The sequence below is a fragment of the Toxorhynchites rutilus genome, chromosome 2 (genome assembly GCF_029784135.1).
Source record: "Toxorhynchites rutilus septentrionalis strain SRP chromosome 2, ASM2978413v1, whole genome shotgun sequence".
In the NCBI taxonomy this organism is placed as follows: domain Eukaryota; kingdom Metazoa; phylum Arthropoda; class Insecta; order Diptera; family Culicidae; genus Toxorhynchites; species Toxorhynchites rutilus.
In genome coordinates, this window is record NC_073745.1 from 313,893,774 (window position 1) to 313,917,742 (window position 23,969).

The following is a 23,969-nucleotide window of genomic DNA, read 5'->3' on the forward strand; positions in this document are numbered from 1 at the left end:
GTCATATCGATGTTACCCTGTACAGCTATTAACTTTTGGAATTGGCTGTAATTCCCATAAAAGTTATGATATGAATGTATTTTTCCTCTGTTGGGTGTGAACAACTGCGTCCATTATTTTGAACTATTGTGGAATACCCCAAATGTGCTTACCTGTATTCAGTATCTTGATCTGTTAAGAGCTTTTTTGTGTTCATTCAGTGAATTGTTTACTGGCGGTGTTTTAATTTCTTCCAAAATGTCGCGTATTGAAGAAGAAACTAAAGTTCAAGTCTAGGACACATGGATCCGAACAATACAATACATTCGGAAGTCTGAAACCCATCATCCACAAGTTCGAGTAACTCTATTCTCTCGATGATGAAAGAAAGAACCCAGGACCCCGATCTGGCTCGGAGAGTAATTATCATCATCTGGGCTGGCACCTCCATTGTTCCATCGGAAGATGTACAACCAAATATCGCAGAAACGAAAAGAATATTGAAAAATTCTTCCAAGTCCACAATTTCATGCTATATTCATTAGTGATCTCGAGAATTGGACTCAAGTTTCCACCTGAACCAATTTGGGCGGGAAAATCTTGTGTGGCAAGCTGTCTGCTCTCGCGTATTGAAGTAATTGATTTTATACTAGAGATGAAACGGATATCCGGTAACTATCCAGTATCCGGCCGGACACCGGATATTAGAAAAAATCAATAATTTCTCGTTAGCACAAGATAAATCATATTTTTTTCTAAATTGAAATAGCATTAACTCATAACAATAATTCATTAACACTATGACTTTTATTATATTTTTTTAACCAAGCGATTACGCTTTGTTTCGTACACCAGACCAGCTTCAGAGAACAGTCCTTCATTATAAACACTACTGCAAGGAGATGAATGATAAACTATAGCAAACTTTGTCAATTGGGAGTCTGCTCGAAGATTATTGACCATCAAACGTAAGGAACTTGATTGCGATCGATCCTAAATGTTCCTGAAGATAGTTCCATGTTTTGTAATCTCGAATGAAAATGTCTACTCGTTGTTGTTCCTTAATGTTTTTTGCTTGTTTGAATTCGTAGTACTTACTTTTTCTCGACATTATTTCAATATATCCATAAAAAATAATCATTGTAACCTTCTCTGTTATTAAATCCTTAACCAAAAAACAGGAAGTTGGTTATATCTATGGTATAACCGCAAGGGTGACGTAGGACTATCGTTGATTTAGAGATCATTTGTATGAAGTTGAATCTGAATTCATTCTGAATGAATGAATATTTGGAGAACTTCGAAAACGAGAGCGTTACGTTGGAGGCACAAGGTTTTATGCATCCAATATTGGATACGGAAATATCCTACTGATGGGGAAGAATAATCTTCAGAAGCTATCCTGTTGATTGCGATTGATTGAAAAATCACAAAACCTAATGTATTTGGTCACAGTGTTACATGGATAGAAAACATTAAAATAAACTCTTTCATATGAATGTAATTTTAAATTCCCAGAGGAACTGGCAGATTATTTTCAGTAACGATTAGATATTTCCACATTTTCCTCGATACTGGAAGCCCACCAGTGGTTAATGCTAACTAGATAACCATCTGTTAATAGCACTTGATTGAAACATATTTGGTCACAGTGTTACATGGATAGAAAACATTCAAATAAACTCTTTCACATGAATGTATTTCTAAATTCCTAGAGGAACTGGCAGATTATTTTCCGGATCTTTCTCGATCCAAACGGAAAGAATTCCGTGCGTGTATGTGTGTGTGTGTAGCGGCTGCTTCGAGATCTTCCCGTTTGTAGCATCACTCTCCTCCTGATGGATTCCCTTCTGGCCTAAGGTGCACAAACAGGCTCTTGGTGACACCGTTCATCCGCGCTTTCATGATAAATGAAGAGCTTCACCACAACAGCGACAACATGCTCCAATCGCTGTTCAATTAGAACTGAGTGGATTTCCGAGCGGCGCTCGCTTATATACCGATTGGTGATTTCAATAGCCTATTTTGAAAGCAAATTTAAGACTATTGAAACAAGTTTTTGGATCAGAAAGTAACAAGTACAGAACGCGTAGACATTTTATCTTTCGAATGAAGTGTTTATCATACCATTTCGTTCAGTTGTTTAGGAGCTATTAACACTCAAAATCTCGGTCTTCGGCGTAACGCTTTCGTTTTCGAAACTTTGATTTTACACCCCGGTATTGAAATGAAAGACGTAGTCCTACGTCAAAAAATCTGTTCAGTATTCCTTGCAGAAAACTTGATACTCTGTTAAAGGACATTTATTCTATACGAAAAATGTAATCACAGTTCATTATTTTCATGTAAAAATGTTATTATTACTTTCAAAATGTAATCCTTTATTTATTTCATGAACACATGCCGTTTCTCCCAGTTTCGTATTCACAAATGAAGAGCCGATTATCCGATTACCTGCTCTCGATGTTTGCCGGATATCCGGATCCGGATATCCCTTTGATCACAATTTTATACACAAAAGAAGCAATTATTGCCGATATCTATCAAACACAGTGTTTGTAGAACAGATTGCTTTAAGTATACAAGAAACCTAATACTCTGTTGACAAGACACGGAAATGTTGGGAAGAATGTCACATCTTTTGAATTATATATTTTTTGAGATTTGTTACGTTCTGTTTGTGTGTACTTGCTACTGTGTACGGCACTAGATCAGTACGTAATCATCTGATAAATGCGAAAGAAAAACTTATATTCACGGAAGGGTAATCGATCTTCATGTGGTCTGGAGAGTGCTTCTGTATTTTTGATTCACATGCACACATTATTGTTGATTTTTGCGGTGCAAAAGGTTGATTAAAATGGTTGAGAAATGTGGAATAATGCTGGTGAAACAAGAAAATATTCTAATGGGACCGAGTATGTGTCAACTGCGAAGAAGACCATGCAATGCGTACAATGTAATAAGTAAACAAATTGCGACATAAGGCTTACTTTCTTTCTCTTATTTTTTGTTGATGAAAATTTTAAATTTTTCGATTCATTCATCTCCGAGTTGTGGGCCCAAGAAAGGGCTTTCTACTAAAAAGTTGTTTAGACAATTTTGATGCATTATATAATGATATCCGAAGCAGTGAACAAATGAATAAAATGAAATGATTTCGTAGTTTCACGTCAATAATGCGGATGAAATGCCGTGGATTCATCATTCATTCGAGGATCTTCTCAGCAGAGATGAAAGGTCAACTCAATCAATGTAAGAAATACTAAATAGTCTGATAACGAAAATCGCGGATAATGCTATAATGTAATAATAATGAGTTGCGACTGCAAAAAAGATATTTCAGCATGAAAACTATATTTTAGCAATACAGAAATCATTGGACTATCCATCTCTTTGAAGTCGTGTATATCAGTAATAATTTGAAAGCTATGAACAAAACAAAAGAACAAGAGCCCACCACTCACTCACACATTTCGGGAAGCTTTGTAGAATGACTATGGAACTCGCTTTCGCGGATAATTCGCACAACAGATAATCGGGGTTAATCGCGGTATACGATGAAGCTGTAGCTCCGTTGGTTTTCACAGATATCCGTAGGTAAATTATACGGAATTTAGTATAATTTCTAGAGATTTAAACGGATTCTTGTTTTCAGAGTATGTTGTATATTGGAATGTTCTTAAGGTAACATTTTTTGAAGTAGAGAATTTGAATAATGTTCGACATATTTGCATACATTTCAAAACAAGCAAACATTTCATTATATGTTTAAAGACATATAAAGCTACATATCGGCAAGATTCAAATATACGATGGAATTAAGTGACTTCTAAAATATCCGAGGATAGAAGGATAAAAGGATGACGGAGAAAGGGGCATGAAATAAACACATTTTCCGATGTATTACAAAAAAAATCCGTAGGTTTGAAAAAACACACGGATTCACACCAAAAATAACAGTCCTCGGTACCAGATCACTGCGATATCCAGGGATATCAACTAATAGTATGGTGAACAGATAAAAGGAAATAAAAAATTCTTTCTAAGTTCAAGGTTGGCCTCATCTACTACTGTATCCACACTCCTTTATATTATGGAAAGTAGTCATCGAGAAACTTGTGCAGCGTGTAGGACAGTTCGTTATCTACGATTGTTCCAATCCGCGTGCGGTTGTGTGCTTAACTATCCGACGTTGTTCGAAGAAACAAAGAAGAATTCTTCGTTTCTAAAATACAAGAAAAAGAAAAAAAAAAACAACTACTCAAGGTATTACTCCGAGTTTCCTAGCCATAGCAAAGCTCCGCTTCAACGTCGTAACGCTATTACTTATAAATTTTTATGGTCATTATAATAAATACACGCATGCAAGGAGATATACCGATGCAATTGCCTTCCAGCCAGTAGAAATTTCCGAATGTCCTCCCTGTCGCTGTCGGATTGTAATTAAAACTTGAACAGCTTCATGTGCTTCTATTTCTGTTGGCAGAGTGAAGGAGAGCGATGTGTTATGATGGACAAATACGCCACATAACCTTGCTCGTCTCCGGATATGTAGAGCAGAGCGTAGAAACAAGTTGTGTAATTGTCGCAGCTCTGGAAAGATTTATTTTTACTGCCATTCTTCCAGTCGATTGCACACTTGTGCCCCCGAGTTTTTCGTGTTGATTAAATTGATCGACTTGGGTTGGGATGGGTGTTGGAATGGGTTTCCCAGAGGAACGCAAAAGATATCGAGTAATGAGAATAGTAGACAACAAGGACACATACTTGAATTGATGTCCTCTACTGTATGTACAAACTAGTGTAACAGGTGCACAACAAATTCTCGTTCGTTGCCACCGCTGCCGCTGAGTTGCTGCTAATTTTATCCACGAGAATTTTGACGAGCATACCGCGGCCCCGTACACAGGAAGTGAAGCTATGATCTTTGCAGAAAGGTTCGGAAGAGCAATTTGAAATACAAAATAGTGCATCCCGAACTCGGGCCGCTCGTCGTCGTCATTTCATTCAACGAGAAAAACAGGCGAAGGATATGCAATGCGCTGTACTCTCTCAAACAAAAAAAAAAAAACTGTATCCGACGCAACATTGGGAGGAGGGTAGTAAGGGAGGGTGGTTGTTAAATAGGATAGGTGAGCACCACCAATGTTTGCAACTCTCGGCGCCATAAACACACAGTTGGTTGGTGCAAGCGACATGAAACAGTTCAAATTTTCTAGACACCGATCACGACTGATCGGGTGGCCAGCAGCAGCATTATTGTTTCGCTAGCGCGTTGTCATCGTCACTACACAGCGTGGAATCGATTGCCCAACGGTTTTGGCCATGTGCCCATTGGTTCTGGTTAGGTTTAGTGTAGTGTATCCAACACGTTTCCTTTCGAAGGGAATACAAGTTTGTTGATAGTGCAAGAGACAAGGTGCATCTGCTGAAGCAGCAGCAGCAGCAATTTATCGATTTTTTGAAAAGTGAATTTTGACGCAAGCCGCGATTCGTTGTTTACATGGATACGTTGGACAGTGACTTTTACGTAGAAGTGGTGCTAAAGGTTACTATTCATTGATGCACTTGTGACGTAAAGGTTACATAAACAAAGACTGCACACACATTTATCAGGTTGGGGGCTTGCATAATACACATAGGTTGGCAGCCAAAATTGTCTCGGTAACGGCTGATTATCCCACAGATGTTCTGCAGAAGCGATAGTGACGTCGGCACACCTCCCTCCACGTGAGCCAAAAGTGCACTCTTGGAGTGAGTGATCCAAGAACAAAGCTAACCGTCCAATAATCCCCCTTATCTTCGGAGTGGTAAAAAGTGGATCCGTCTAGCCGACAGGTTTTCCCTCGCGTCGTCGTTGTCGCGGTCCACTCAGAATCACTTGGTAACAGTTGGTTGTGATGAATCCGGTTTCACTTGGCGGCTACTGGCGATAAGAATTTGGCATTTGTTTTGGGACGTCAGAAAGGTTAACGTTGCAGATTAAATTGGGGAAATTTTTGTGTCGATCATTGTGGTTGTTCCCAACCCAGTTTTTTTTCTTCCCAGATTGCTGTTACGTTCTGTTATGCGTTCCCACCTGATCCGTTGGCGAGCGTCCGCCTCCAATTAGACCCGATAGCTGTAATTAACAGATACTCGAATCAAATTGAGCTAATTGAATGTAAGCGAACTCGGATCAGTTTAGACTGGATTCGGTCGCCTATATCTGCTGAGTGTGCGAATAAAGAAGCGTCATCCTCGGTCATGTGATCATTTGCTTATGTACTACACGCGAAATGAAACTTATCTGTGTTGTGGGTATGTGGGGAGATATGGTGGAAGTTGTTTCAAAACAACAAAAAAACTCCAGTTGATGTGACGCTCCGATGACGAATCAATTTAGTTCGATGGGACCCGATGGACTTCCCGGGAAGTAAATATTATACATATTCCTCACAGTTTATTATCGATAGCATGCTGTTTACGTCTGATCGATAGCTGATGTTGGGGACGTATTCATTGTTTGTTTGTTTATTTAGTCGGAACACTGGTCTTGGAAGATTAGGCGAAGAGGATCTACCTATCAGGAAATGGAAGCAGCGTTTATTCGGTCATCAAATAAGCTCTAATCCACGATCCCGGTCTGGAAAATTGAAAAAATCTAATTTTTGTTTTTTGCATTTTTGGGAACATTATGCCCTCAGAAATGTTGCCCTCAAAGGATTTTTCGATATTTGATTTCGTTGAAAAGTTACAGCCAAAAGTAGTCACCTCAAGGGATATAGTATTGCTGTAAGAATTATTAAACGCGTTTTTCTCGAAACCATGTTTATTCAACTGGTGGTATCGATATCACAGGATCTACTCGACTGATTTGACTGATTTTTTTTTATCAGCATGTAGAAATGAATTATATAAAACGTTACATAGCCTTATTTTTTGGATTTTGTATTTTATTTTTTTATGATTTTTCATGAAAAATAACTCATTTTTAACTAAATGACCGCCATTTTGGCAATTTCTCGAGTTTTCAAAAACCTCTGCATAACGCTTTAGGTTTTGTCTTTAGTTTCAAAATATTCATTGGAATTCGTTCTGCGACACCCTGTTGCTTCAGAACCGATACCACCAGGAAGGTACCGATTTTCAGACAGCACCCACGCGTCCAGCTGTCATCAGCGTAATAATCATTATTCACGCACTCAAAAAATGGAAAATACATCTTCAAATATATCTTAAACAATAACCAAAATATCCGAACACTTCCCTTTATGCCTAACGTCCGAAAAAAATCACGGAATTTCATTATTTTTCGGCCTTCCATACAGGGGTTCCCCCTTAATTGGCTAAACAGAACAATCTTATGTTCCTGTAATGCAGACTCTATTTGCGGGATTGCCAGCATACCAAAGATGCACGAGCCCGACACAATATAAGTAAAAGTCTAAGAAACATTCTCATTAGAGACGAATCTCTAGGAACCAAATTGATTGTTATTGTCAGCACGGGTATGGAAGCACCCGAATGATCAAAACGAATGTATAGAAAAATGATAATGCTTCTGTCTTCTGTTCATTTTAACAAATCTTAGAGAATTTCTAATTCGGTTGGAATGCAAATTATCAAAATTCATTCGTAGTGAAAATAGTTCACGTTGATTTCATTCAACGAAAATGGGACCTGTTCTTTTCTGACTTCGTCATCTTTACTGGAAACGTAGTCCTACGTCAAAATTTATACATCAACATCCAAGGGGGTTAATAGATGTCACCGTATTTGTTTACATTTTTATCTCATAACCTTGTTAAAAGCTCGATGAAAAGATGCATTTCGTCTTAAATTATACGTATGCATTCATGCACGCACTCACTGGTTTTGGATCCTTCCTATTTCTCACGCTTGTAAATTTTTTAAAGTTTTGAAAAAACATAGAGCTAATTAACATCATTCATACATGATTAAATATAAAGCTTGATTACTGAAATATCATATTTTTTCAAAATCAAATTAAAATCAACTCATAACCTTAATTTATCAACAATAGTAAACAATTCTGCAAGGAGCTGAAAGATTAAATCTAGCATATCTTGCCAATTTTGGGTGCTGCTCAGAATTTAATGACCACCATATGTAAGAATCTTGATTGCGATCGATTCGAATAACTGTCATATAATGGTCGATTTTTTCCTGAACGCGACGCTCCCTATTATTTTCATTTGCCACATCGTTGAAACGGTCCCAAAAAGTGTCGTGAGCTTCTCGTGTATAGTTTGGTTCAGTTTCGTCTTTTCTGCTTTGTTTGATTGGTGTTAAAAAGGCAATGAGTTGTTATTCTCAGAAGATTCGTCGCAAGATATTTTATATACTTCAATAACATTTTTTGCAAGACTCTATTTGTTTCAAGAACTTATTAAAAGTTAAATGGTTGCAATTGGGTAATTTGGATCTTCTTGTAACTAGTTGAAATCCAGCATTTAAAGATGCTCTCATGCGAGGAACGTTCTGTATTCCATGTGCAGTCTCGCCCTTATCCAAATACTTTTTATGTAGCAATATGCGAAATAGATAATAATTTGATATCGTTTGAATTCTGGAATTCATTGACACACACAGTGTATTGAAGAGTAAACTTCCAGTGGCCCACACTCAAGTTGAAGATGGGCCAAAGATACCAAACATTCCAGCACTATGGACATTCAATGGTTTACATGATCAAACTGATTCATTATTTTATTTATTATTCTGGTGGAATATTTGACGACAATTGTGCGACCTCATTACGGGTAAATAAATCTTTCTACTCGCAGTATTCGATAAGTCACTGCCAAGGAAACCTTTAGAGTCAAAAATAACACAAGTTGATAACCTTGAGCAGCAGACTTCCTTAACCTCTCCTTAAATTGTACCACAAAATTTGAAAGTAAACCATCCGGTTATATTTGGCACAAGGTTTTTCCTAAAAGCGTTTGATGAAAGCTCCTATCGTTGTCACTTATCGCTCCCGCTCGCGCGCTGCTCAAACGCGCCATTCAAAGCGCTAATACGCCACACGCGCTTGTCTGTGCTGAACTTTGATCATCTGTTTGGAGTAGTGGCGTGTGTATGGGGATGTTGGTACAGTAGCATCCACGTCTTGAAAGCGTGTCCGCGTCACTCAGTCATTGGTGGGTTCTCTCCAGACGTCAAGCCTGGCCTGACGTCACTGCTTGGATCGACTTGGCACAGGTCTAGCGCGTGCCATTTGTTGTGTATGTATACACAACGATCATCGCACGAATAGGGCAGCAGCGGCAGCGCTGCAAAGGGGACAACACTGTTATCACTCACGTTTTTGTTATTATTTTTCGATCGGTGGGGCCCTAGTTTTCGTTGCTCTTGCTGGATTTTTTCCAGTTCTAGGCTGTCCTCAGAGGAATGCATATTATCAACAAAAGCCTACTCTTGTGGCATGTTTTCCCCCCATCATCAATCATTATAAGAAAATGCATCCATAGAGTAGGCCTTGCAAATCTCTATTTAGTCTGTTTTTTCGTTAACTTCACACGAGCCAAATTCTTCCAAAAATAGTAGCCCCTCCCCTATTATCCTAGGAATGCAACACATGACAAGGACCTCTTATCCAGCAAGTTGATTCAAAACTATTCTAATCCGTTCCCCCTTGCATCATTCTGTTCACTTTCAGTATTTGGATATCGGTGAGGATCTGAACGTACCTGATGATTTCACGCAAAGCGAAATGCAGAGCGGCATGTGGTGGCGGCACCTGGCGGCAGGTGGCATCGCCGGTGCGGTGTCCCGGACGTGTACGGCCCCACTCGATCGTCTCAAGGTGTTCTTGCAGGTAATGCCCATTGAATCAACGGAAGTAACAAACAGTTTTTCACGAAATGTGTGTGTTTTTTTTTCATAACAGGTGCAATCAACTAAACAGCGAATCTCAGACTGTCTGCAGTACATGCTGAAGGAGGGTGGTGTCCGCAGCCTTTGGCGGGGTAACTTCATCAACGTGCTGAAAATTGCTCCCGAGTCGGCGATCAAGTTTGCCGCGTACGAACAGGTCAAGCGACTGATCCGGGGTAACGACAAGCGCCAGATGACCATCTACGAGCGGTTCCTGGCGGGAGCCTGTGCCGGCGGTGTGTCCCAAACCGCAATCTATCCACTAGAAGTATTAAAAACCCGACTAGCGTTAAGGAAAACCGGACAGTACAGTAGTATAATGGACGCGGCGAGCAAGATCTACCGCCGCGAGGGTCTTCGCTCATTCTACCGCGGTTACATTCCAAACATGCTCGGCATCATACCGTACGCCGGTATCGATCTAGCCGTGTACGAAACGCTGAAGAAGAAGTATCTCAGCCACTACGAGACGGAACAACCGAGTTTCTGGCTGTTGTTGGCGTGCGGTAGCGCCTCCAGCACACTCGGACAGGTTTGCTCCTATCCGCTGGCACTGGTGCGGACCCGATTACAGGCACAAGGTAAGACACTTCGACTGCGCTCACACAAATGACGATTTTTTAATAACTTTTATGTTTGTATTTTCCAATTTGGTTGAAATTTTGCAGACGCACTCTTTATGACTAAAAAGGACAATTCATCGGTTTCCCATTTTGATTCTAGCGTTGCTTTTGAGAAGGGCCAAAAAATATTGCTTGAAAATTTTCAAAAAAATATAGCTTAGAAACCGATTGATTTGGTGTCTTCCGCAATCTTTCAGGTTATTTGGGGCTATATAGAGAAAATATGCACTGTTAAAAAAAAGTTTAATTTTTATTTTATATCGAGAACAACACTGAAAACTCTAATTTCTCAAAAAAGATGTTATTGATTTTTTTTTTATATATATCAAATATTGCAGCGAAAAACTAATGGAGTTTGTTGCACAGGGCACCAACATGGCGAAATAATGGACGAAAAAGTCATGATTTTTTTTTATAAAAGTTGGATTTTTGAAAATTGTTGAAATGTTTCTTTTAATTATTTTCAGGCCTGATTTTATGAAAGTACTCATAATTTGCAGTCAATAGGGTGGGTGTACGGCAAAACGTTGCTAAATGCTACCGTTTTTGAGACACAATGATTTTAAAATAAAATTTACCGAAAATTCTCAACTTTTGGTCGTTTTTGAATGTTTCTCGAGCCTTTTTAACCTAGAAGTAAGTTTTCCGGAATGAGTAGATAGTTGTCGGTATGCTGAAAGAATAATTGAGTAGTGTAAATAAAATACACATTGTAACAAATCTTTTTTTTATTTTTCGAGAAGAATTTACTTATTTTCACAAAATCAGGTCTAAAGACAATTATAAGAAACATTTCAAAAATCCAACTTTTTGCTTTAAATTATGACTTTTTCGTCCATTTCTGTTGGTGCCCTGTGCAATAAACTTCATTACTTGTCCGCTGTAATACTTGATATAACTGTTGGACAATCAAATAGGTGTGTGTTTAATTCTAGCTGGTTTCAATTGATCTCCTGTAACTGGTAGGATTTTTTTTCTCTATTATAGTGACTTTCAACGCTTCTGGCTGGTTCGTCTCTTTTACCTTCCATTTTGGAAGAATGTCAGGAGTGAGAATTGAACTCGTGGTCTTGAGCGTGAGAAGTATGGATGTTACCTCCACGCCAGATCGGCTCCACAACTTGTAGGATTGATTAATCTTGCAGCAATATTTTTTTTTTCAATTTCATCGTAAATAATTTCTAATTTCACTGTCAGAACAACTAGACTGAGGAGAAATCGCCACTGCACTTCTGAGGAAAGAGACCTGGTGAGAAATCCTCGTGATGAGTAGTTGTAGCTGATTATTTTGTGGAACGACCAAACTGAGATAAATTTATTCACGAAAAAAAAAGTGAAACATGGTGGTGCAAATATCATGTTTGGGGTTGTTTTTCCTCGTATGGTTTGGATCCTATATTCCGAATCAGGAACACAATGAATGCTGTCGATTACAAGCCAATATAGAGGAGGTAATGATTCCTTACGCAGAAGAAAATATGCCTCTCAATAGACTTTTCCAGCAAAATAACGACCTCAAACATACATCGATGCGGCTAAAATCATAGTTTGATGCAAATGAAGTATCAGTTCTTCCTTGACCAAGCCATTCTCCTGATAGAAACCCTTTGAAATGAGTTGATGAAAAATTCAACAAACAAAAATTCGAAATTTCAATTCAATCAGCGCGGTTTTTCTCTACCAAGGATGAACTTTCGGAGAAAATGCAGGAAGAATGATATTTTTTTTATCCCATTTATTTATTTCAGGCTCATTAGCATTTTAGCTGTAACAGAGCCGAATTTTAATCGTGTACATGTCACATGGTTATCATATCTATAATTATAGCACATTACATTACATAGTTGCCATTCGCCAGTATTCCTTCTATACCATTGCATATGGTACATTTACACAGTAGCCATTTAGGCGTAAGAGTATTCTGTATTGTATTTTCTTCCATTATCCAGTTAGACCACCGGACAGCGGAGAAAGTTGATTGATCATTGTTGAGCTATTTATAGAACAGCAGCCCGATGTGTCTTGCAGAGCAGAGCAGTTGTATGGATGAATCGATCTAATTTCGACCGTGGATCGATCTCCATCGCTGATGATTGTTGCGTGGACGTAGCTATTCTGTAACAACACAAAGATGGTCAATGAGGGTCCTGAGTTTTGAACTAACTCACGATCGATCGCTTACTAAGCGAACGCGCAACCAATGTGGCTACGGAGACCCCCAAGAATGATATTCAATACTATTGAAAACATGTCAGGTGAACGGTGTACCGTTTCAATTCCGCACACACTCAAATTGTTTTGACTTTTGATCCGTAGGATTAAATTAATTGAAATTTCGCGTATACAATGTATATTTACACTCTGTGAGTTAACGTCATCAGGCGCGTAAAAGTTTTCAAAATGGCGACGAAAGAACAGTGCGTGCGCGAAAAAGTTTTGCGCGAGTGCTTCGAGAATATATCGCGAATCACCATGGAATTCGCGATATATTCTCGAAGCACTCGCGCAAAAAATATATTCTCTGGTAGCATAGAACGAGTCGACGAACGTCTGACTGTTGATCGGAAGCGAAGATCCGGAAAAAAGCCATAAGATCAACGAATCGAATCGCTCAGTTCGAAATGTGACAAAAAGGTTACACTCAGAAGGATGCATATAGTGTTTTTGATAATATGCCTCAGGATCTCAGGGCCTCAAACCTTACTGTTAACTCACACCTATAGAATTTTTATTACTTCTAATGGGAATAAGAAAGTTACTGAAAATGGTCATAGTTTTATCTGTTGTACTAACTCTGTTTTTTTTAAACTCCGTGCAATGATTTTAATTACCTTGATAACAATAAAATCATAAAAATTACAGAACAGCAGAGTATTAATTTTTTTTTCAAAATTTTCAAGCAATTTTCGTTTAGGCCCTTTTCAAAAGTAAGGCTAGAATCAAAATGGAAAAACAAGAATGCGTCCTTTTTGATCTTAAAGAATGCTGCCGTTCTACGCAACTGAGAAAAATGCAATCAAAGTTTTGTACCCCATTTTGTCTACCAGAAGCTTTAAGTTTTTTGTGTTTTTCCGAAAGATTATGCATGAAACATCGTTTTATGACGAAGGGAGTGATCTGCAACACCTTTGCAGAATATAAATCTCATTGTTGTTAGGCATTCTCGAACAAGGTGTACCCGTGTTCTGTTAATTTTTTTTATTTGTTTGGGAATTTGTTCGTTCTTTCAAGATAGAAATGAGTGCATAAGCCCTGCTGAAAGCATGACATAAAATTCTCGTACTTAAACCGATTAATTTATTATGGATCTACAAAAAACATGGTGGAACAGTTATGCCTAGAATATCAACATGAGACAATTGAGCTTCATGTTGTTTTTTTAAAGGCTGGGAGCAAACAATATATTTATTTATCTTTTTCCGGAAAATAAGGCATACAAACATAGTTTTATGATGAAAAGTAAAAACTGTTTAAAAGTAACATGGGACAACTATGCGTAGAATGGCAGAATGCGTCTGCGAAATTTAAGCCAAATAAAAAAATACAAAAAAAAAATCGACCTTCGAATTCAAATGGAATAGCATGTATAACATTTTTCCTAAATTTCTCCTCGCTAGCGGTGACCATTGGCTCGCAGAACCCGGTGGATGGAATTGCTGCCGTCGAGCCAAACATGACGAACGTGTTCAAGCGGATTCTGCAAACCGAGGGTCCCCTTGGTCTCTATCGTGGCATCACGCCCAACTTCATCAAGGTGCTGCCAGCCGTCTCGATCAGCTATGTGGTGTACGAGTACTCGAGCCGCGCGCTGGGAGTTAACATGACATGATTTGCTACGCCCACCACAGTGTCCTGTTCGCAACAGCAACCACAACTACTACTACCCTTACCAGCCGCGCTAGTGTTTCTAAAGTTAGCCGTTATTAAAGTCATCTCCGTCGTCGTCGTCATCATCCTTCGTCATCAGCCCGCGCCGCTCCTGCTCCCGGGGAAGGCGGCTGCGCCATTGCAGTTATTTATTAAACACATTGTTTTCCGGAATTACGCCTAAGCTCTAAGCTGCTCCTGGAACGAACGCATGTGACACAGTAGAAGAAAAAAGGCGGAGCAGTGAAAAGCAGCGTCAGTCCAACTGCGGCAGGATTTATACATTCTCCGTAAAAAAAAACGTGATTTTCCGTTGCTGTTTAGATGTAAATATCGCAATTATGCTTTTGTTTCCCTTTTTTTTTTATCAGTATAGCAACTTGAACAATTTTTTGAATCATTTTTATATCAGAAACAAAAACATTAACTTGAAAAACCAATTTGCTCTTAAATCTAAAACCACAGAGACATTTCCGCCCGATTTGATCGGTTGCCCGTGATTAAATCAAAACGTTTATGTGTCTCTCTAATGATAATCCTCAGAACAATGAAAAAAAATATACTCCTATGAAATTGATATGATCCAAACTGCGAACTTGTGAGTGGGTGGAAACGGATCGTTGATAGGCAAAGTATGTAAGATGTAAGATGCAAGCAGCAAAGCAAAAAAAAACGAAACACGCAAAGCGAAAAGGAGATTTCCTTATCTATTTATTGTTTTTATTTTATAATATCCTGTATCATAGATGTATTAGACAATTTTCTAATTTTTTTTGTTCTACCCTGCCGGTAGTTCACAAACGGAACAGCAGAAACAGTGGCATTCTCTGGTGGACCCTGCATTGGGGGAGGATCTGCATTTTAGGGCAATTATAATAGGTGTGACAAGAGTAGCAGCAGCAGCAGCAGCATAGTTTGTTAGCTAGGGTGTTGGGGAGCGCGAGCGGTATCTTCTGGGGCTGGTTCCTCAGGAATACAGTAGGGTGTGAGAGAAAGGGAGGGAGTCCCATGCAACACGCGAGATATGTGATTGATGTGATCGAAGTATACAGTATGCGCGTATTCCAGCAGCAAAGCGCTTAGGCAGGAGGAGAACACAGAAGGAACACTAGGAAGCGATCATTTCGGGGTGAATTTGGTCGTGTTTTCTTTCTTTAGTTAAACATTTTGAAATTTTTCTCGTTGATGAAAATTTACGGCATTCAAGTGTGAAACAGAGTAAACGAAAAGGACTGAAAAATACACTCGTAAAATGAAGTGATGGACTCATCTTGGTCTCAGGATTTTTATCTTGAATGTGTAGGAAAGGAAAAGACCACATTACCAATTTCCCAGATATTTGAAGTAACACGCGATGATAAAATGGCTTTCCATTGTTTCGAGTCTAATATTTTGGTCATTTTGTGGAAGAAGACAGGTTTTGTAACGGCACAAAGAAAGAGTATAACGGCATGCATTGAGAGTGAGTGAAGAGTAGCTCTAATCCTCACCCGGATACTGCTAAGTGATTGAAAACAACAACAACAAAAAACCACTTTGAAATATAGATAACTATTCTTGAAAATGTGCATTTTCTTTTTCGTTGCCCTTAGTTCTTTTTTTTTGCATTACACGGCTTTTGCGGAATCTAGCTTTGAGTTTACTTTGACTATCTCAATTCAAACCAAGAATTCTATCGTTTGCTGTTTAACACAAATTTTCATTTAATTGCAGTTAATTGGCTATGGAGATTATATTTGAAATCTAACGTTCCCATAAGTGTTAATAAGACCACGTTTTGATCGACGGTCGGCCCTTCTCGGATATCATCGACGTCAGAACCTATCGTGGAGCTAACATCGATTCAGACCACTACCTGGTGATGGTCAAACTGCGTTCTAAACTGTCAGTCGTCAATAACATAAGACACCAGCGCTCACCACGGTATTACCTACTACGACTACAGGAGCCGAACGTTGCTGCAACATACTCGCAGTGTCTTGAAGCTGCGTTACCGGGGGTAGACGAACTGGATGCTGTTCCCCTCGATGAGTGCTGGAACACCTTGAAAGTAGCAATTAGCAGCACAGGAGAACAAGGAGGAAAATGGAACGCATGGTTTGATGACGAGTGCCGAGCGCTTCTGAACGAGAATGACGCAGCACGTGCAGCCATGCTGCGACGAGTGATTCCACAAAACGAGGAACAATACAGATCGAAGCGAAGGCTGCAAACACATCTCTGCTTCATCGTTCTCGAGAATCGCGGAAGTTCTTCAAGAAACTAAACACCTCGCACAAAAGCTTTGTACCGCGGGCCGAAATGTGCGGGAACAAGGAAGGAGACATCTCGACGAACGAACGCGAGATGTTCAAAGGGTGATGGCAGCACTACGATGAACACATGAACAGCGCGCAGACGGGAAACCAAGACGGTGTTGATGAGGACTACACCGGTGCAGTGAACAACGACGACGTACCAGCCCCGAGGATGGGTGAAGTTAAGGAGGCCATTAATCAGCCAAAGAATCACGCAGCAGCTGCTCTTCAAGGGAGGTTGTAGAGTGTATGCACCGGTTGACAGTCAGGATCTGGGACACAGAACAGTTGCCGGAGCAGTAGAAGGACGGGGTACTATCGTGCAATCACGATCCTGAATGGTGCCTACAAAATTATGTCTCAGAATCTCTTTCGCCTTCTATCGCCAATAGTAAACCAATTTAACAGCCGGTTTTATGACCGGTTGCTCAACGACGTACCAGATTTTTACACTGCGACAGATCCTCCAAAAGTGCTGCGAATATCAGATCCCCACGTACCACATATTAGTTGATTTCAAGGTCGCGACTGAAACGCGAAGCAGAGCTGATTGGGCTTGGGATCAATGCGTCTATGACTGGATACATGCTATCAGGAGGGATTGATCCCAACAGAATTCTTCTTGGTAGAAGTGTTGTGATCGACGGCGACGAGTTCGAGATGATAGAGGAATTTGTCTACCTTGGCTCGTTGATAACAACTGACAACAACAAGGGCCGTGAAATTCGAAGATGTATAGTCAACAGAGGTCGCGCTATGGGCTCCGCAAATGCTTGAGGTCCAGCAAACCCCGTACGAAGTGTACCATGTACAAATCCCTGATTCGACCGGTTGTACTCTATGGGCATGAAGCATGGACAATGGTCGAAGACTGGTGTTTGCGAACGCTGAGTGCTCAGAACAATATACGGCGATGAACCAGGTGGTGCAAGAAAATCGTTGATTCGTTGTCAGTTACAAAATGAGAAAATAAAAAAAAATATATGGTTTGTTATCGGATGTGTTACAATATTAGACTACTTTCTAGTCGAATTTCAAACTTTTTTCTTTTAATACAATAAAAATCTTTGGGAGTTGGGACCGACACTGATCTAGTGCGAATACTCTTGATGCGGGCTGAATGGAAAGTACGGGGTTCAACGTGTTAATGGGATGTTGTGTCATTGTGAATAAATAATAAATGAAATTGAAAACTGCTGTGAAACACACGGCATCATAGCTACGTTGGTATGATCACTTCGAGTAATTTCTTGTTTTCTTTCAACTTTACAAGCCGCATTGAATTTCATACAAATATATGAAGTATAGTATGAAATTCAAAACGGCTCCTGAAGTCGTTTGCACATCTGTAGGGACGCTCAAAGACGCACAATAAAGGGTGTATTCAATCAAAATTGCCCTCACAAATTTGACTGTAAAACTAGCATTCGGAATCAAAAAACCAGTTGTATCTCGGGATCGGTTACAGGTAAAAAATAGCAAAAAGCTGATAATTTGTTATTTTCAGAAAAATTGTTGAAAAAAATATGCCTTTACAGTTTTGATTCTGTTAGGTGCGTGAAAGAAAAATTACACTTAGGGTGCTCATACACTGTTTGACCGAAGCCAAATATTTGACTCTTTTTGACAGATAAATTTTGTCCAACGTGTACTGATCAAATATATTCTACACAAAACACGACAAGCAAATATTCAATTATTGGATGCCTAAAATATTTTTTCAGTCTGTTCTTCGAACCTGTCAGTATATGGTTAGTTTACCTTGAATATTTCAGTTGATTTTTTCCATGTTCGGTGTTTCATATTGTTTACTACTGTTGAAAATGGAAGAGTGACAAACAAAATAGTGTTTGTACAAATATCAAATCAAACCTTATCTGTCAAAAAATATCAAATATTTGACCTCCGGGCAAACAGTGTACGGCCACCTTTACATAATGGCCCTGATTCTCGAATACACTTCAAGGTGGAAACGTAATAAACGGCACACCACTGAACTACGTTTTACGAGTTAGTCGAAGATACTAATGAGTTTTCAGGCAGAATGAGCACTTTTCAAATAAAAAATCATTAATGAAAATTAACTTCTTCGTATCAAACTGGTATTCAATGTGAGTGGAATACTTTGTTTTCTTCATGTGATATAATAATCTCATACAAAAATTTCATCTGAAGATAATTTGATATTATAATGATAAGTTTAGTGGGGAACCAATCTCGTATCCAGATGTCGACACCGTACCGTTGTCATCGCGGATACGTTTCATTCCGTTTCCTCCGTGAAGTGTATTTGAAGTGTATTCGAGAATCAGGCCCAATGTCCTATACCTCGCAGTTGACAGTATAACAGTGATGTTGGTGTTATATCGTATCAGCAGTAGTAGGCCATACTTTGGACATCATTTCCTCTCCCAGTAGATAACGGTCGAATACGTAAGTCATACTAAATATTTTCTACTTTTGTCGGGTGATTTTACTGTAGGTGACTGACCATATAGTACACCTAAAATAGATTTTTAGCTCATGTTTTGTCATCCCGATTTATGACATAAAATGAGACATAACATAACAGAAAATGTCATGACTCACAAATACTGGTAAGCATTTTGCAATATTATCACGTATTTGCTGAATAACTGCTGAAGCACCATTAGTCATGTGGATAGCGTGGTCGTGTGAAAAAGCTTTGAATTCCAGCCGGCCTTGGTTCGATCCCCATTGACGTTGTATGGACTTTTTTTTCTGGCACAATCACAAATGAAATGAGAAAAGAAACCAGAAAGAGATGTCTGCTCGCATACATACAAACCATTTTTAAGCTTTTAAAACAGCTCATTATTTGCGCATTTGACTCTCCAGCACACGGAATGGCATCATTTCTGTCAAAGATGAAATGTTTTCTGCCAATGCTAGTTTGGGTGTCGAAAATCAAATTTCTTCTCATGGTTTCTATTTTTTCCAACTTTTCAAAACAAAACGGATCAACGCTAAATTTTTACCGTCGAAAGATACTGGTTTTCCAAATAGTTAGCTGTCAAGAGATATCAGATATGCCCACTACAACCGGTGCTATAAAATGAAAAATGATACCGGATTTCAGATGTTTCAAGTCTTAAAAGCGGAATACAATTTGAAAACAAATTAGAGGCGAATGAACTGCAAAGTTTAAAGCCTCTTCAAAACAAAGAAAGAAAGAAGAAAACAAATGACGTGGCACAGATCCATGTATGCAGACCGAAATGTGTTTCCACACGGATTACTAGACCAAGAAGCCTCGGAAAATCATCATTTCTTATAGTGGAGGCGAATGAACTCTCAATTTTAAAGCCTCTATAGTATGAAAAGTTGAAGATGAAGTTATTGATTCATCATTCTTCGCGAGGACACCGACTGGACAACATCGTTTGTTGGACGAGCTGGACGGCGAGGGTTCGAATGCCTTCTTCAAGGCAATGAGGGTGGAGGAGTAATACACGAATAGTAGTTTTCCAAGGGTCTTTCTCAAGTTTAGAGATGAATGAACTGCAAAAGTTTAAATGCTCTATAATTCATTACCTTCATTCCATCCTATTGCAAGCCGTGAGTATTTTTGTATTCACATGTATTTTTGCTCTCCGGAATGTTTTATCCTAACACGGACTACAAAGCAGGTACATAGGTACAAAGCAGAACTCAACATTTTTGCTCAATTATTCAAAATAGAATTGGAAGATATGCCTTTAAATTTTCTTATTACTGAACATTTTTTCTTACATGAGGTAGAACACGTATTTACCTTTTATAAAAAATAAATTATTGTAACAGTTGAAGAAATTGGTGGCAATATAAATAAAAAGCGCTGTTTGCCGCTCACTTTATTACCATTCCATTCTTTGTTTTTGAGAGGCTTTAAACTTTGCAGTTCATTTGCCTCTAAGCACTTTATTGCATCTTTGGTTATGTAAAAACTAAAACAATATTTTAGCGCAGCAAATTTTTTTTGGATAGCCTTACAAAGGTATAATTGAAAAATTGATTTTTTCATCAAACACACTATTTATTTTATTGAAAAAACTACGCGATCTTTCACAGTGGATTCTAAATAGAACGTTCCCAGTGAAAAATTTATGAACTGCTTGCATTTTCAAGAAATTTAAACATAAATCATTGCCGGCGCTCTGAAATCGCGGTTTTTCTAGATAGATGACTCTGAAATTAATATCGAACATTTTTTGCAGCCTTAAAAATTTGGAGTATTCCCAGATACCTTTAAAAGTCTTCTAAATATTGATATATTATAATTGCCACACCGAAGAGTTAATGGTAAACGCTTCTTTGAACAGCATCAAAAAGCCCATGACTTGTTTTTCTACAAAGAATCAAACAAGTTCTTGAAATTTTCAAGCTGCGTGAAATGTGGTGAAAGATTGTGAAATAAAATGGGGCGTTAATAATTGTATGAAATTGATTATAATTATGCATTTATTTTTTTTCCCTAAAAATAGATATGAACATTTATTTTAGCTTAAGGTGAAGGTGGAAGCTAACCATTGTAGTAGTATAGGTAAGCCCACGTGTAAAAATGGCGTAATAGTGTTTGTGAGAGAAGAGCAAAGCACACGTAAATAGAACAATTCACTTATCAGACTGTGTGGCGCTTCATTGACACGAGTCTTTAGAATACAAAAAAATAACAATTCAACACTAAAATAAAATGTATGAACGATATGTTCCGATGAACAATTTCAAATATAAATATGTATAGAAGGTGCATTTGCATAGGAAGTAATATTCTGATTATACGCCCCTTAACCGAGGCATGATTGAATGTAATACTTTTCCGTTTACTGTTTTTGAAAGCATAGGCAGCCATTGCAGTGTTCCGAGCTCTGCAATACAATTTTCTTACCCAATGTTAAAGTTGGTAAAACTTACATTATAATGGGTCTATAATGTAAGTTTTACCAACTTAAAAAATAATAATTGTATTGATATCAACACAATTTTATTCTATTCATTTTCATGACATGAAACGCTATGACTCAGGAATAACATTTTATTGAGTGGTTTTTATAGCTGTTCGATGATGTTGTCTGGCATCATTGTCGAAAAAATAACGATGTTGTCATCAATACAAACAAAACCATTGCCGAAAATTGAAAAATGAAAATTTAATTTTCAGAGCACTAGCTCGAGTTTGCCGACGTTTTTCACTATACAGTGCGACAGCAGATAAAAATTTAATATCTAGTGAGTAGTCGATTAGAGTTTGGTTGATATTACTTGATGGGAAGTGTGCGAAAACGATCATTTTCTTCACACTGTTTCGCAAAATTATTCATTTTTTGGCGAAGGGTGAGGGAGGGAGATGAAAGAAATGAGCGCCACCTTCACCATAACATATTGAGATCCGGATTGTTCTTGCTGTGCTTTTCATACAGTTCGTATCGAGAGCATTTGCACAATATCAGTGTCGGTCCCCGCTCCCAAAGATATTTATTTTATTAGAAAAAGGAAATAGTCAGAAATTCCGAAAATAAACCATGTTCTTATTATTTTGTAACTGTCAGTCCCAGTGATCCACGTTTTTCTAGCGAAAAGTTCAATGTCAGTCTCTAGGGACCGACACGGGGCTCAACGTGTTAACAATGACCCTTCACAACAGAGTCCATCGTTGTATTCATCGACAGTGAAAAGTTCAATCGGTTTAGAGAATGTAAATATTTCGATCAGCAATTGAACGTCATGCTATGATTTGGTAACGCAACCTTTTTACTGAAATGTTTCTCCCATCTCTGCAGTAGTGATTTGTTTTTGACTTACTTTTTAATACTACTTTTCCAGTTTACTTCTTTTTGGATTTGTAATTGTTTTGCAATACATGGCAGGTTATTTTAGTGGTTTTATTTTTTGATGATTAGATTTTGTAGAACTAGATAGGAGATACATTAAAAACAAATGAACACATTTGCAAATTGGATCTAAACTCCAATATAATGCCGACATGAAGAACAAACACAACTTTTTCAAATATAACAATAAAAAAAGAAAAAAAAACTATGTGATAATTCAAGAATGTTACTGATACGTGTTACTATCACTTTTTTCACTTTGAAATTCATTATATTTTCATATTGCAACTATACTATATTTAGTCGTAGTTGTTAATGAATTTCATACACGATCAATTCTAAAAAGTTTTTTTTCATCCAAAAGTACATCTTAAAAAGTAGGTCGGAAGATCCGAATTTAATTCACCGATTGTAAAACCAACAGGAATCATCCGAACAATCATGAGAGAAAAAATTATTCTGACTACTTACCAGACATTAAATTTCCACCTATAACAGTTACTTTTACTATTAACATGAAAGCTTCTTGTTCAGACACAACATATAACGATATTTAACCAACCAAACTCAATACCTATCGTTCACACAGTAACAATTACAGAATGAAGAATCCACAACCGAACACGCTTCTATATGGTTAATTGCTCAAATCCAATCTTTGACCAGATTAGCAAATAGACCCAATGAAACGAATGCAAAACGTCTTGAATAAAAATCCTACGGTCTAAAAATTGGTGGTTTACTGTGACAGTATCACATTTCCCTGTGCCGCTGTTTGGACTACATCTAGGCGTATTAGAATGGTTGACCCGAAGCGGTGTTACACTTTTTCGTTGCCTCCCGGAGAAGTTGGGATGATCAAACAATTCGGAACGTGGTTCAAAATGCACGGAAAACCCAGAAAAATTGACAATAAAATTGAGCAAATTTTTGCTGTACAAAAGGGGGCTGTCCACATACAACGTGGACAACTTTAGGGGGGGTGGGGTGTGGTTGTACGCGAATGGCCACGCTTGTCAATGGTGAGGGGAGTAGGGGTTATGAACAATGTCCACGTAGACACGGTTAATGAGTATAGTATAAATGAAGTCTGAAATTTGTTCAGAATTTACATTCTTTGTGTGGACACCGACTGGACAACATCGTTGCTGGACGGGCTGGACGGCGAGGGATCGAGTGCCTTTCTCAAGGCAAGAGGGCGGAGGTGGTAGCGCTGGAGTAGAATAGAGTAGAGTTTTCAAAGGGCCTTTCTCAAGGCTAGAGACGAATGAACTGCAAAAGTTTAAAGTCTCTATAATACAATACCTTCCTACCTTCAGAATTTATTCAAATTTCAGATCAGATTTTTTTAAACTGTCCACCCTTTGTAATTTGTATTTTTTTAATAAAAAAAATTGAAAAATGCCCGGTCGAACATCCATCTTTTTCTCATATTGTTGAATTTCTTCACTGTAATGTGTACTTTGAGACTAACTCAGATAGAAATC

The 23,969-nt window shown here is 38.4% G+C and overlaps 1 protein-coding gene across 6 annotated transcripts in view; it reads left to right on the forward strand.

Annotated features, from left to right (window-relative positions):
• The window catches only part of LOC129765106 (calcium-binding mitochondrial carrier protein SCaMC-2), a 66,652-nt gene extending 51,588 nt beyond the window's left edge, over positions 1–15,064 (forward strand). For 5 of the 6 annotated variants that reach the window (XM_055764975.1, XM_055764976.1, XM_055764977.1 and 2 more), the window contains 3 exons: positions 9,647–9,805; positions 9,878–10,445; positions 14,105–15,064. In XM_055764975.1, the coding sequence (XP_055620950.1) occupies positions 9,647–9,805; positions 9,878–10,445; positions 14,105–14,316 (939 nt within the window). In that variant the 3' untranslated portion in view covers positions 14,317–15,064. Of the gene's footprint in view, positions 1–5,470; positions 5,531–9,646; positions 9,806–9,877; positions 10,446–14,104 lie in introns of those variants that run through there. The other variant, XM_055764980.1, reaches the window with a different exon arrangement.
• The last annotated feature ends 8,905 nt before the right edge of the window (positions 15,065–23,969 follow it).